Source organism: Bidens hawaiensis, unplaced genomic scaffold, assembly GCF_021521415.1.
Source record: "Bidens hawaiensis isolate Kalapana, Puna unplaced genomic scaffold, B.hawaiensis_p1.1 tig00001299_1, whole genome shotgun sequence".
NCBI lineage: Eukaryota > Viridiplantae > Streptophyta > Magnoliopsida > Asterales > Asteraceae > Bidens > Bidens hawaiensis.
In genome coordinates, this window is record NW_027491074.1 from 4243480 (window position 1) to 4259540 (window position 16061).

The window sequence follows — 16061 nt, forward strand, 5'->3', positions numbered from 1 at the left end:
AATGTTAAGGACCCAGAGAATTGGAAAAAAGACTTAACGAAGTTCGTCTTGGAGAGGTGAGGTTAACCGCTAACCTCTCAATGTTTGATAAGAAAAAAGGAGGTGGTGATGTAAGGTATGGCGAACAAAACTTCATCAGTGAAGTGTATGGCTCAAACGTTGTACCTCGGGCATAATGCAACACGGGAAAAAATCTTATGCAGAGGTAACCAAAGGTTCAGTAAAGGGGGGAAGCAGCTCTAGGTGCTACTATCAATGGTGATGAGTTGATCATAGTTCCGAACACTATCTCGTCTAGGCTGAAGGAATGATTGAATCCGTGTGTTGTGGCTGAAGTGAAAAATCTTAACACATTATCAAACAACGTGAGTCTTTTGAAAATGGATGGTCTTTTCAATACCAAGACTAGATATATAGGAGGCTTGAAAGTGGTGGTACATTTTCAAAGTAAGGAAGAGGCAGATAATTTCTTGATTAATTATGTTGACTGTTGGTCTAAGTGGTTCTCCTAGGCAAGATGGTGGGATGATTCCTTTGTTCAAAATCATAGAATAGCCTGGATTAAAATCTTTGGGGTCCCGTTTCAGTTTTGGGATGACAGTTTGTATTGTTGCATTCTTAATAGAGTGGGGAGAATTTTAAGGCCGTAAGATTGCTCCAACGAGGACAGAAATATATTGTATGGGAGGACCTGTCTCCATGTTAATAAATTTAGGTTCATTAATGAGAACTTTAAAGTTCAGTGGCAAGGATTGAATTTCTTAGTTTGGGTCACTAAAGAGCAAGAGGAGTGGGCTTCTATTTTCAGAGAAGATGTTTCATATTCGGATTCAGAAGATTACTTCTTTGGGAATGATCTTTTGGAAACTTCAGATGAAGACGACGAGGATGCAATCTCTTATTAGGTTTTTCTAACTTGAACAAATGAAGATGAGGGGCTCAATGCTCAGGAGAATCTCACAAAGAAGATAAGTGATGACGGTGGAGTGGAAGTGCCGGTCGATTGGCTAGGGCTCCGGTAGGGGGTAGCTTTTCCAAGTGAAAAGATCGATGTGAACAGTAACTTTGGGGTACTCGAGGATTCGGCATTGACCGCCTCTATAGACGGTGTAAAAGGAGGTTGCAGTGGAGAGAGGCATACTTGCTTCCTCAAAGTCAACTTCTAGAGTTGGGCCAGATGTAGGTGGGTCAGGTAAGGATGGTTTGGGTTGTATACCTTTTTTAGTTATTGGAGGGGGTTCCACCCCATTTATTGAGCCTGATATGGGTGGGCTTACTCAAGAGGGCACATAATAGTCTCAAGGTATTGGGTCAATTCCTGATGTTAATTCGGTTCCAGTTAACTCCTCCATCTCTAAGACAGGGTGTGATAATTTTATTCAAACTTCAGAAAGCTCAATAAGGAATTCTAGTCACATAACAAGGTGGATGATGAGAGGAAGTCATGTCTTGAGGGATTCACTTTTGAGGAGAGCCAGATCGGTCTCTCTTGGTTCCAAAAATTCATTATCTTCTGCTTCAGTTAATTCCTTGAATGATTCGATTGGAGATGAAGTGATCAGCACTATTCAAGTGGGTAGATCTATTAGTTTTAATGTTAAAGGAAAGGAAGATTTGATTAGAAAGTCGATTGTTGGTGAAGGGGTTCGAAGTGGGTTATTATGAATCTTATGTCTATTAATTGCAGGGGGGCATGTGCTAGAGATATTCATAAATTAGAGTGAATGCGGGGTTTAAGGAGGTCCAAGGGTATAAATTTGCTTTGCAGGCAGGAAACTCAGTTGGCAAATACGACTGATATTCCTTTTGTGCAAGTTTTGGGTAACTACTCATTTGGTTCGGTGGCTGTCGGGTAGTCGGGTAGATCAGGGGGTCTTTTTTGTATGTGGTGTTGGACTCAATATGCCCAAGACACATATTATTATTGATGTGGCTAGTATGTCATGATCCAAGTCAGGTCATACCCAATAACAAGCTAGACAAACACCAACAATATTTGTTTATATATGATATGATCATAACAAATGAATATTAACACTTGAGTTATTTAGAAAGGGGTTTCTAAATACAATGTACTTGTAAAATAAATAAATCATATGGATGATTTATATTTTGAGAGATAGCATTCCATAATGTTACTTAAGATGGCTAAGTAACAGTATGTGAATAATGGTTACCAAGCATGTCACATATAATGTTTTATAACATAGATGGAAAGTTATAAAAATAACAATAATAATAATAATGAGAAAGGAATCCCCCCCCCCCTCTTGTTCTCTTCTATTATTTTATTGTTATATATGATATAGTGGAGACATGCAACGATTGTGAATGGTGGACTTGGGTGGTGCCACTTTGAAAGACTTATTATCTTTCTTTCTTTCATTTCTCTCAACAACACAACAATACAACACAAGTATACTAGAGGAAAAACTCTCTCTACTCCTCTCTTCTTCTCTTGGAAGGCCAAGAGTAAGACAAGAGGAAAAATCCTCTACTCAATCTCAACTCTCTTTCTCTCTTGGGGTTTTCGGCCAAAGGAAGGAGCAAGGAAGGAGTTGATTTCAAGTGTGAATCCTAGCTTAATCAAGGTGTATTGTCGGAGGCTTGGGGTATGCAAGCTTGAGGACCTTCCCTTTGAAGTTCTTGCCTTCCAACCATCCTCTCCTTCACCCGGATTTGATTCTCTTGAAAGGTATCCTTACATGCATGGACTTATAGTGACATGCATGTGTTTGATAGTATGTATTTCGTATATGGATCCGGGCTTGGGTTTTGCACTTGTAAAATAGGTTTTATACATATCAAATTAACAAGATTTAAAACTAATTTCTGCTGTATTTTTGGTAAAATTGGGATTTTATCACTTTGATAATCTTGTTAAAACCCAACAATGGCATCAAGAGCCGCTTATACGAATGCATGCTTCATTAGACCGAAATATTTTCGGGTTTATGGTGGGGTTTTTACCATATGGCTGAAAATTTTGGGTGTTTTGGTTACCCCATGGTTTTTCAAGGTTATACTTTACATGGATGTGGTAATCTTGAAAAACTAAGTCATTTGGATGATTAATTGTGTTGTTTGGACAAACCCCGGAACTTTCGGTTTTGTCAAGTTTGGCCGAAAGTTTCAAGGGTTAAAGGGGAACCATTTGGGTCTTGTGTTATTGCATATTTGGATATGTAATGGATGTTCATAACCTAGCCATGGCCTTGTGTTTGGTTGAATGTTTGTGTTGATATGTTTGTTCATTCAAATTGTTGTTTGTTCATTCAATATGGTACATTTATTTGGGTTTGTAATCTATTTATTCTTTCAATTGGTTTGTAATAATAAGTAGACTAGGAGCATTTCTTTTACTAGAAAAATGTATTAGGATATGTTTTGTAAAAGAAGATGCAAGGAAGAGAGCCCAAATAAAATGATGGAGACCACAACACGGGGGGTGAACACTTGGATCATTTAGATGCGGGATCAAGTGGGAGTTCACCGACACAAGCTCATGTCCTTTTGAGTCCCTTAGGAGAGACCTTTTGACACACTTGTCTTCGGTCAACAAGTGTGGTCAACATTAGGAGGCTATGGTTATGAACTTGTGGTTGTGTATGTTTTATGCTTGCATGGTTGTTTTAATTTTGTTTGTGTTATTGCAATGTAGTTTGCTAACATCTTAAAATCAACAACTAAGCATAAAAATGGTTCCTTAGAAATCTTTAGGTAATAACATTGGTTTTATTAAAGGCTAATGATTTCATAATAAAATGGGTTTTATTAATAGGAACTTTGAAAAATGGGTTTTTCAACTAAGTACCATACATTTGAATGCATGCAAATGAAAGGTATATAAAAGGTTTTCCAATCTAGAATTTAGAAAACTAAAAATCCCTTTTATGAAATAAGTTGAGCACCATCCTTTTATACGACACTCAAATCACTTGGGAACTCGATATGGGATAAAGGTCACCTAACCATGTTGGAGGAAACTTGTGAGTTGAGGTGGGTTTGCCATATTTGTGGGATAAAGGTCACCTAACCACTTGTATGTGTAAACTGACACGTGTGTATAAGTAGGATGACTTAAATTGGAAACCATGTGAATAGGGTCACCGAAGCATGGCGTACAATGGTGTTGATGGGATTAAACTTGCCGACTAAACATATGATGTTTAACCGATCCCATAAAACTAGAAGTTGCAAAGGGTTGCAATCGTCAAACGTTGATTACCTTGTTAATTTAAATAGTAGGATAAAGGTCACCTAACTACTATTTGAATGTAACGTTGGGTTCTAGATTTTAATCATTAACTTTCTTGGAGACATAAAGGGTATTAACGATTAAAATTAATTGATTTCGAAAATACTAAAATTGAGCTTTGTTATGTTTGTAGATGGCCGCAATCAACAATCCACCTAACGTTATTATTCCACCCGTTAATAACCTATCTCTAAGATCTATTCTCGATAAGGATCGTCTAAACTATACCAACTTTATGGATTGGTATCGAAACTAGAGAATCGTTCTCAATCAAGAAAAGAAATACTACGTATTAGAAGATCCAATTCCCGATGAACCTTGCATTGACGATGCCGAAGACCATAACAATTGGGTTAAGCACAATGAGGATTCGGTGCAAGTTTCTTGCCTCATGTTGGGAACTATGATTCCTGAGATTCAAAAGGATTTTGAACTTCATGGGGCATACGACACGATCACCCAACTAAAGGAAATGTTCCTTACACAAGCTAGGGTGGAACGCTTCGAAATGGTTCGAGCGCTTCATGTATGTCGTATGGAAGAAACCCAATCGATTTCATCTTATGTACTTAATATGAAAAGCCACATTGATCATCTCGAGCGCCTTAATTGTCGCGTCTCAAACGAGTTAGCCACGGATTTGATCCTAAATGGCTTAACTAAAAAGTTTGAGACATTTGTTATGAATTATAACATGATTGGGTGGGACAGAAGCATTGGTGAGCTTCACTCAATGCTTAAAACGGCCGAGACGGGAATGGGTAAAAAGGTTTTACCCTTTCTCACGATCAATGAGGGAGGCAACAAAAAGAGGCATCACCCGGAACCCAAGGCAAAGGTGGTCAAGGGTAAGGGAAAAGTCAAGGGCAAGTTAAAGGGAAAGGCTAAAGTGGAACCACCCAAACCAAAGAAGCTAAAGGTTAGCTTGGAGGATCCTTGCTTTGGATGTGGGGAGATTGGGCATTGGATGAGGAATTGTCCAACCCGTCTCAAAGAGTTGAAAGCTAAGAGGGATGCGGGGCAAACCTCGGGTACAACTTTCATGATTCATATTGATCTTAATCTTATTTCCTCTAACACATGGGTATTGGATACCGGATGTGGAACTCATATTTGCAATTTATTGCAGGGGTTCAAGGGAAATGAAGGATTCAAGAAAGGAGATATTAGTCTCTTCATGGGCAACGGAGCAAAGGTTGTTGTCAAAGCCCGAGGAGACCACATATTGAAGCTTCTAAATGGTTTGGAAGTTATTTTGAAAGATGTTTTGTATGCTCCTAATTTGATTAGGAACATTATCTCCGTTTCTTTGTTAAGAAAATGTGGTTTTGAATTTATGTTTGTAGACAATGGTATTTGTGTTTTCATGAATAATGTCTTTTATTTTAAAGCAATGCCATCTAATGGCATTTATAAATTAGTTTATGATAACACATCCTTTGATAACATGTTGTACCAATCAAGCACCAAGAAACTCAAAATGGATTTGAGTAAGACTTATCTTTGGCATTGTCACCTTGGTAACATAAACAAAGACCGCATATATACACTTCAAAAGAATGGTCTTTTGGAATCAAGTGAAGATGATTCATTTGATAAGTGTGAGTCTTGTTTACTTGGAAAGATGACCGAGGACTCTTTTAGTGGAACAAACGAAGGGGCAAAAGACTTATTGGGTATCATACATTTGGATGTATGTGGTCCCTTTAAGGCAATGACAAGGAATGGTGAAAGATACTTCATTACTTTTATCGACGATTATAGTCGTTATGGGTATGTGTACTTGTTGAGACACAAAGATGAAGCCTTTGAAATGTTCAAAGTCTTCCAAAATGAAGTACAAAATCAACTCGATAAAACCATTAAAGTACTTCGTTCAGATAGAGGAGGTGAATACCTAAGTGATGCTTTCCGAGATCATCTTAGGAGTTGTGGGATCATCTCACAACTTACTCCACCCGGAACACCACAACATAATGGTATGTCCGAAAGAAGGAATCAAACTCTATTGGATATGGTTCGATCTATGATGGATAGAAGCACATTACCTCTATCATTTTGGGGTTTCGCTTTACTCTCCGTGACCCGTATTCTAAATATGGCCCCAACCAAGAAAGTGGACAAAACACCTTTTGAAATATGGAATGGAAGGGCTCCATCATTATCATATTTAAAGGTATGGGGTTGTGAGGCTTATGTCAAGAACAACACCCAAAACAAACTTGAAAGTAGATCCACTAAGTGTATCTTTGTAGGATATCCCAAGGACTCTATAGGATATTATTTTTACAACCCATCCGAGCAAAAGGTATTTGTTGCTCGAAAGGCCGAGTTCTTGGAAACTAAGTTCCTTATGGATGGTACGAGTAGAACGGTGGAACTCGAGGAGGATCGAGAACCACAAGCCGATACACGTTTGGTTAATACTAGCAATCAACAAGAGGTTGTTGAGAATGATCAAATGGTTGATCAAGACACACAAAACGTTCGCAAATCTGGTAGAATTAATCATCCACCCGAAAGATATGGTTTCTTCATGGATGGATGCTATGTGGTAGATTCGGATGAACCCACCACATACCGTGATGCAATGTCACAATCCGTTTGTTTCAAATGGCTTGAAGCCATGAACGTTGAGATGAAATCCATGCATGACAACCAATTATGGGATTTGGTTGTACCACCTCTTAATTCCAAACCGGTTAGAAGTAAGTGGGTTTTCAAGAAGAAAACCGATATGCATGGAAACTTGGATACTTATAAAGCTAGACTTGTAGCAAAAGGTTTCACTCAAACTCAAGGGGTTGACTATGATGAAAATTTTTCTCCCGTAGCAATGCTAAAGTCTATTAGGATATTGTTTGCCATAGCCGCACATTATGACTATGAGATATGGCAAATGGATGCCAAAACCGCTTTCCTAAATGGGCATCTTGAGGAAGATGTGTATATGGTTCAACCCGAAGGTTTTGTCGATCCACAACATCCTAACAAAGTATGAAGGTTAAAGAAATCAATCTATGGATTGAAACAAGCATCTAGAAGTTGGAATCACCGTTTTGACGAAGAAGTTAAGAAATTTGGATTCATCAAAAATGGTGATGAAGCTTGTGTGTATAAGAAAGCTAGTGGAAGCATCATTACCTTCTTAGTATTGTATGTTGATGACATACTACTATTTGGGAATGACATTCCAACCATGGAGGGTGTAAAAGCATGGCTTGGAAGTTGTTTTTCAACCAAAGATCTTGGTGAAGCCACCTATATTTTGGGAATAAAGATTTATAGGGATAGATCAAGGCAGTTGATAGGTTTAAACCATAGTGCATACATTGACAAAATCTTGAAGAGGTTCAAGATGGAGAACTTTAAGAAAGGTTTAGTACCTATTCAAAGAGCAAGATATTGAGTGCATCTCAATGTCCAAGCTCGAAGGAAGAGCAAGATAGAATGAATAGGATCCCATACGCATCGGCTATTGGATCCATCATGTATGCAATGGTATGCACTAGACCGGATGTATCATGCACTTTAAGCATGACAAGTAGATTCCAACATAATCCGGGAAGTAGCCATTGAATGGCGGTTAAGAGTATATTGAAATACTTTAGAATGACTAAGAACATGTTTCTAATATACAGTTCGGGTGAGGAGGAACTCGTTGTAAAAGGTTACACAGATGCGAGTTTCCAAACTGATCGAGATGATTCTCGATCACAATCGGTATATGTTTTCATTATGAATGGTGGGGCAGTCTCTTGGAAGAGCTCGAAACAAGATGTGGTAGCCTTATCCACCACAGAATCGGAATACATTCGTCGCCTCATTGGCAGCTCAAGAAGCTACGTGGATAAGGAAATTCATTGCCGACCTAGGGGTGGTCCGTACCATTCAGGACCCTCTAGAGATCTTTTGTGACAACGAGGGAGCGATTGCTCAAATCAAGGAACCTCGTGCACATCAAAAGATGAGGCACAATGAGCAGAGGTTCAACTACATAAGGGATGAAGTTGAAAAGGGAAAGATATGTATTCGCAAAGTTCACACCGATCAAAACATTGCGGATCCACTCACGAAGCTCATTGAAAGACCAAAGCATGAGGGTCATACTTGTGCCTTAGGACTTCGATATTCTAGTGATTGGATATGATCGAATTTTGTATTTGGATATCGGAACAATTGTTATTTTGACTCATTCATATGATTATGGTTTATGATTATGACATTTTCAGTTATGTTCCATTTTAGCATGTTTAAATCCATGAATAAGTTACTTGTTCTAAATGTCCGTAGTCGATCATATTTGTGGGAACAAATATGAAGGTAAGACTATTATGAACTTGGATTGGTGGATATTCATGGGATATGAATATAGAGCAAGGGTCGCTTCCAAGATTCATAGATATTTATGGGTTATAAATATTGGACTGACTCGCTCTCAAATGTTACTACATGGAATCCTTGTGATTGATCATAAGTAAATTTGAGTAAAGGTGAATATCATAGTATCTTCCGATTTGAGATACATATTGGGTCTTGATATTCACCGAATATTGTACTTTGACTTAATTCTTCACTGCTCTGAAACATGATAGTACATAAGTCTAAGATCAGGTATGGTACAAGGTGATTGTGAGAGACGTATGTAGTCAAGAGGGGATTTGTCCCACTTATTCGTTGAGAGTGAGATGTCTAAGGCCTGAAAGCTAAATCAACAGAGAATGATCACTCTGTGTCTCTGGATTTGACATGACATCTGTGGCAAAAGGATAAATGATAGATGTACTCAAGTAAGGGACTTGAAGGGGATGATGTTATTGAATGGCACTTAGTCATGCGTATTAGGGGTAGTAAACCGTTGTTAGGCAGTATTTGCTACCTGCATCAATCTTCTATGTATCTTGTACAAGTGGGAGATTATTGGACTCAATATGCTCAAGACACATATTATTAATGATGTGGCTAGTACGCTATGATCCAAGCATGTCACATATAATGTTTTATAACATAAATGGAAAGTTAAAAATAACAATAATAATAATGAGAAAGGACGCCCCCCCTCTCTTGTTCTCTTTTATTATTTTATTATTATATATGATATAGTGGAGACATACAAGGATTGTGAATGGTGGATTTGGGTGGTGCCACTTTGAAAGATTTATTATCTTTCTTTCTTTAATTTCTCTCAACAAAATAACAATACAACACAAGTATACTAGAGGAAAAACTCTCTCTACTCCTCTCTTCTTCTCTTGGACGGTCAAGAGTAAGACAAGAGGAAAAATCCTCTACTAAATCTCAACTCTCTTTCTCTCTTGGGGTTTACGGCCAAAGGAATGGGCAAGGAAGGAGTTGATTTCAAGTGTGAATCCTAGCTTAATCAAGGTGTATTGTCGGAGGCTTGGGGTATGCAAGCTTGAGGACCTTCCCTTTGAAGTTCTTGCCTTCCAACCATCCTCTCCTTCACCCGGATTTGATTCTCTTGAAAGGTATCCTTACATGCATGGACTTATAGTGACAAGCATGTGTTTGATAGTATGTATTTTCGTATATGGATCCGGGCTTGGGTTTTGCATGTGTAAAATAGTTTTTACATATATCAAATTAACAAGATTTAAAACTAATTTCCGCTGCATTTTTGGTAAAATTGGGATTTTATCACTTTGATAATCTTGTTAAAACCCAACATGTGGGACCCTACGTTTTTCACTCCTTTGCATAAAGTTAAACAGTAGAATTTTATTATTCTTTCATGTATGTGGACATGTTTAGATGCTCGTATTAATTTCGTTAATGTGTATGCTCCTAAGTTAGCTTCTGATAGAAAAGTGATTTGGTCTGAGCTGCTCAATTTGAAGACGAGTTTCCCTGGGTGGTGGGTTATCATGGGCAATTTTAACGAAACTAGGATAAAAGAAGATAGATTGCCGGCTTTTAGTTGTGAATCGGATATGGCAGCATTTAATAATTTCATTTTTGGAGGCGGGCTTTTTGAATATAATATGGGGGTCGCCGATTCATGTGGATGAGTGATGACGGTTGTCATCTAAGTAAGATACATCATTTTCTTGTCTATCGCAATTTTATAGACAAGTGGCCTTCAGGGTCGGTTACTACTTTTCCGAGGTATCTTTCGGATCATTGTCTGTTAGTCTTTTGTAACACCCATGAAACTTCCGGTTTAATGATTTAGCGCGTGTAAAGTATGTATAACTCTGGGGACTTAACCGACGTTTCTCGGAAGCCTTTACGTCATCCCGGTACGTTAAAGAGCTTAACTTTTCCTTCTATTTTGCCTTACACTTCAATTTGGAGGGACTTGGATGTAACTATTTTATTTATATCATAAAACAAATAAACCCTAACCCCTAACCCTTTCTAGCAGCCGATCGGCCCTCAAGACCCCCCCTGCTCGTTTTTCTTCTGCCCAGCCAAGTTTCAGCCATGAAAACTTCAATTCAAGGTCGGTTTTATGATTCCCCATGTCTTTTACACCTTAAATGATCATATTACCGCGCTTATTGGTCGTTAAGGTTGAGTTTTGATGATAACAGTTTGCTGACAGATTCGTATACGTTTATTGTAGGGTCTGTAACTCGATGATAATCCATTGTTTTTTATTGATTCTTGATTCCATGATGTTCTACTTTGAGTCTAGTTTCCAGAAAGGTATAATACGTAATTTTTGTATGAGATTTGAATGGTTTTTATGAATTTATAAAATCAAGTGTCAAAGCTGATGCGGGATGACGGATTCTGGTCTGTCTTCCCGACGTCATTACCTTTTTTCGACAGGTCCAAATTGGTTGGTTCCACTTCTGGAAGTTAGTATGTTGAGTTAGAAACCAAACCCAATTGGAATCGTTTAATTTTGTTTAGTAATGAATTTTATAAAAATAAAACCATTTTGTTGCACAATGAAATAGCTGCACGTACCTTGTTGTGTTTGAGGAATTTTTATAATTTTTGTGTACAATAGAAAAATATAATAAAAATATTTTTATAAACCTAAGACATTTATTAAAGTCTGGTAAAAATTTAATAATTTATTTCAAAGGTTATCCTATGTAATTAAATGCATCTTCGCATGCTAAAATCTACACGTTTTACTCGTTATTAATCGATAAGTTCGTTTTAGGCTTTACCGGTGGATTTGGTTAGTTGAAAGGTTTTAGGGGCTAAGGTAAAGTAATTGGGCCAAGTGTTGGGTCTTGGGCCAAGTTGTTGGGCCTTGGGCCAAAGTGTTGGGCTTGAACGGCCCATTAGGCAAGAGTGTTCTTACGGTCTAGTTTAGTAACGCGTTTTGTATAATTTACAGGCCCTTGCTTGTGATTGTGCATTTAGGGATTTCCTAGCTCGTTGCAGGTGTTCGATTGATTTCAGGTGAGTTCTTGATGCCCCGTTTAACTCTTTTTAAATTTTAGGCTAGCATGCACACCTAAGTGTTTTTTTACTTGATGAAATGTTTTAAACGATTTTATATAGGCTTGCTAGTATATGGTCGGCCTTGGGATGTTAAATATATATATACACACACATTATTGTTTGGCCTATATTTGGCGATGTTGTAGTCGTTTCGACTACTGATGTTGCGTATGCCTACTTTATGCATTGATGTTACATGTTTGGGTTGTACGTTTGCTCGACCCTGATGTTATTACTTGGATGATATATATGTAGGTATATATAATTATAAGGATGCTTTCATATATAATTATAAGGATGTTTATATATAATTATAAGGACGATTATATTTAATTGTAAGGATGTTTATATATATATATATATATATATATATATATATATATATATATGTATATATATATATATATATATAAGGATGATTACTTATTGTTGATGATGGCCTAACTGTTTTATCCCGTTTATTTGGCCTAACTGTTATATCCCTTTTATTTTAAAACTCTTGGAATGACTATTATGATTATTATTATTATAGATGTTATTTATAAAAACTTGAACTCACTCAGTTCAAGCTGACTTTGTGTGCATGTTAGGGTGAGTTTCAGGTTAGGAAGAGGATGCCTTATCTCTTGAACGTGCACAAAGCTACTTGGACGGTGAAGGGCATACGTGGATAGAAGAATGTAATTTGAACAATTTTATTTTAAATGGTTTTACGAATTATATTTAAAATTGGTTTTGGGCAAAATTTCCGGGTTTAAGGGAACTTACTTCACTATTTATGTTTTCCGCTGAATTTACATTCTGAGATGTTTGTTTTAATGGAAGAAACCGTTTTCAAGTTTTAATTACTTTAATAAGTATTTTGTATGAATACCAACTATGGGGCTCCCGGGGTTCGGGGCCTTACATCTTTTCTGCTAGTTCAAGGAGATTCGGTCCGGTTCCTTTTAAGTTCTTCAACTCTTGGTTGACTTGTGATGGGCTGGGTGAAGTTGTTGTTCACTTGTGGGGAAACGATAGTCTTTATAGTTTCAAAGAACTTAATTTGATGTGGAAGCTTAAGCGGCTAAAACTTGATATCAAAGCTTGGAAATCAAGTTGCAAAGTAGATGATGAGGAAGAATTGAACCGTTTGACTAGAGGTATAAATAATATTGAAGTTAGGGCCGAAGCCAGGGGTATTTCTGATTTTGATAAGGAGACTCAGACCAATTCAAAAGAAAATATTTTGGAAATTAATCTAAGAAAAAACTTGGACCTGTCAAAAGGCCAAAGTTCGATGGGATGTAGAGGGAGATGAGAATAGTCGATTCTTTCATGGTGCTGTTAATGGGAATATTAGGCCCATAATAAATGACATCTCATTAAATGGTATTTGGGAGACGGACCCCGAGTTGGTTAAAGATGGTTTCTTCAATTTCTTGGCTTCAAAATTTGATGAGCAGGAGGTTGATAGACCGAGGCTTATCAATCCTAATATTAATAGGCTTTCAGAGTATGTTAGGTATTGGTTTGAAATGCCTTTTACTATGTTAGAGGTGAAAGAGGCCATGTGGGCTTGTGGAAATGAAAAGTCTCTGGACTCGGACGGCTTTACTTTTAAATTCATTAAATTCTTTTGGGATGTGTTAAGTGGTGATTTCTTGGCGTTTGTAAAAGAGTTTGAGCGGATTGGTTTTTTGAATAATGGGTGCAACTCATCATTTCTCCATCTTATTCCAAAAAAAAAGGACCCTGTGGTGTTTAACGATTTTCGTCTAATAATTTAATTGGATGTATGTCTATGGTGATTTCCAAACTACTTGTTGTTAGGCTTAAGAAAGTGATTTCTGGGCTACTTGGAGATGAGCAATCTGCTTACATTGAAGGTAGGAATATTATGGATGGCCATTTATAATAGTTAATGAGGTTATTTCTTGGATCAACAGTTGCAAGAAAAAATGTATGTTATTTAAAGTTGATTTTAATAAAGCTTTTGAATCGATTAACTGGTCTTATATTGACTTAGTGATGGAGAATATGGGTTTTCAGGCTAGATGGAGACATTGGATTCAATCGAGTCTTTCTTCGGGTCGGGCTTCGGTTTAGTCAATTGTTCCCCAACATCTGAATTTGACTTCAAGCAAGGCGTTAAGTAAGGGGACTAACTCGCTCCTTTTCTTTTCATAATTTCCATGGAGGGGCTTAATGTTATCGTGAAAACAGCAATTCAGCAAAATCTTATTAAAGGGATCCGGTTACCGAAGAATGGTTCTGTTATTTCTCACGTTATGTACGCTGATGGCGTCATGTTCATTGGTGAATGGGTCGCTAGTGATATGGTGAACCTGGCAAGGTTGTTAATGTGCTTTTATTTATCTTCGGGCTTAAAGGTGAATTTTAGCAAAGGCAAGGTGTTCGGTGTTGGGGTCTCAAATCAAGAGATTAGCTCATTTGCTTCTATCACTCACTGTGAAGCTGGCGCACTCCCAGTTATGTATCTTGGATTGCCAGTGGGTGTAAATATGGGGTTATGGAAGGATAGGGATCTGGTAACAGATCGTACCAAGAAGAGGTTGAATGGTTGGAAGGAAAGTTCATTATCCTTTGGGGCTAGACTCACCTAACTTAAGGCGGTTTTAAGTAGTCTACCTCTTTATTATTTTTCTATGTTTCAAGTCCCGTTAAAAGTTGTGGCTGATCTAGAGAAAATTAGGAGGAATTTTTTGTGGGGTGGTTCTTCGGACAAAAAGAAAATTAATTAGGTGGCATGGGAAAAAGTGGTTAAGCCAGTGAGATATGGAGGTTTAGGAGTAGGTTGCCTTAAAATGATTAATTTAGCGCTATTAGATAAATGACGGTGGAGATGGCACTTAGAAAAGGAATCTTTGTGGGTTAAATGTGTCAACGCAGTTCATTCAAATCGTTCTTATACGGATGGCAAAATGGCGAGATCTTCTATCTGTGGGTCTTGGCATAAAATATCTAATATTGGTACTTTTTTCTACTCAATGGATATTGATTTGGCTAGCTTGTTTGTAAGGAAAGTGGGTTTGATAACTGATGTGCTAAAAGTAGTTATATAAAAACAAGTTAATCTAGACACTAAGTAATAAATTCTAGACTCTTAAACTTAACTAAACTACTAACCGGCAAGTGAACCGATCGACTCTAGTACAGCTAAGTGAGTCCGGATATCAAACCCACAAGACTCTTTAAATTACGTTTACTAGCTAATTAGACTAAACTACAGACATGACAAATCAATATCCATTGAGTAGAAAAAAGTACCAATATTAGATATTTTATGCCAAGACCCACAGATAGAAGATCTCGCCATTTTGCCATCCGTATAAGAACGATTTGAATGAACTGCGTTGACACATTTAACCCACAAAGATTCCTTTTCTAAGTGCCATCTCCACCGTCATTTATCTAATAGCGCTAAATTAATCATTTTAAGGCAACCTACTCCTAAACCTCCATATCTCACTGGCTTAACCACTTTTTCCCATGCCACCTAATTAATTTTCTTTTTGTCCGAAGAACCACCCCACAAAAAATTCCTCCTAATTTTCTCTAGATCAGCCACAACTTTTAACGGGACTTGAAACATAGAAAAATAATAAAGAGGTAGACTGAGTAGAAAAAAGTACCAATATTAGATATTTTATGCCAAGACCCACAGATAGAAGATCTCGCCATTTTGCCATCCGTATAAGAACGATTTGAATGAACTGCGTTGACACATTTAACCCACAAAGATTCCTTTTCTAAGTGCCATCTCCACCGTCATTTATCTAATAGCGCTAAATTAATCATTTTAAGGCAACCTACTCCTAAACCTCCATATCTCACTGGCTTAACCACTTTTTCCCATGCCACCTAATTAATTTTCTTTTTGTCCGAAGAACCACCCCACAAAAAATTCCTCCTAATTTTCTCTAGATCAGCCACAACTTTTAACGGGACTTGAAACACTAAAGAACTAAGATTTAAACTAAAATTAGACTAATTAATAAAACTAAAAACGACTTAACTTATGACTTGGATTTAACTCAGATAATGACAAACAACCACCTAGGCTAGACTCCCTAATGTATCAATTATCAAATAGTTGGAAAATGCTAAGTTATGGAACCGGGATCTTAAATTATTTAGTTAAAGAAAACCCAAACAAGACCCCTGACCCTTCTTAAGAAGACACCTATGGATTTCTATTAAGTTCTTAAAAACACCAGTTTAATTAGACTCCCTTACGGTCGCTAATTTAATTTATGACAAGTACCTGTATAAAAAATCCTACCTTACAGCGCGAAAATCAAAGGTAGTTCAAAGTATTCACTCAACTAGATAAACAAGGCTGAAAAATCAAACCTGGACGGACTCCTTACGAAGA

At 37.3% G+C, this 16061-nt stretch overlaps 1 protein-coding gene across 1 annotated transcript; it reads left to right on the forward strand.

Moving 5' to 3' along the window:
* Window positions 1-13857: 13857 nt before the first annotated feature.
* LOC143571229 (uncharacterized) lies at window positions 13858-14289 on the forward strand. Its single transcript, XM_077056718.1, has one exon. It carries the CDS (start codon window positions 13858-13860, stop codon window positions 14287-14289), a length of 432 nt encoding a protein of 143 aa, XP_076912833.1.
* The last annotated feature ends 1772 nt before the right edge of the window (window positions 14290-16061 follow it).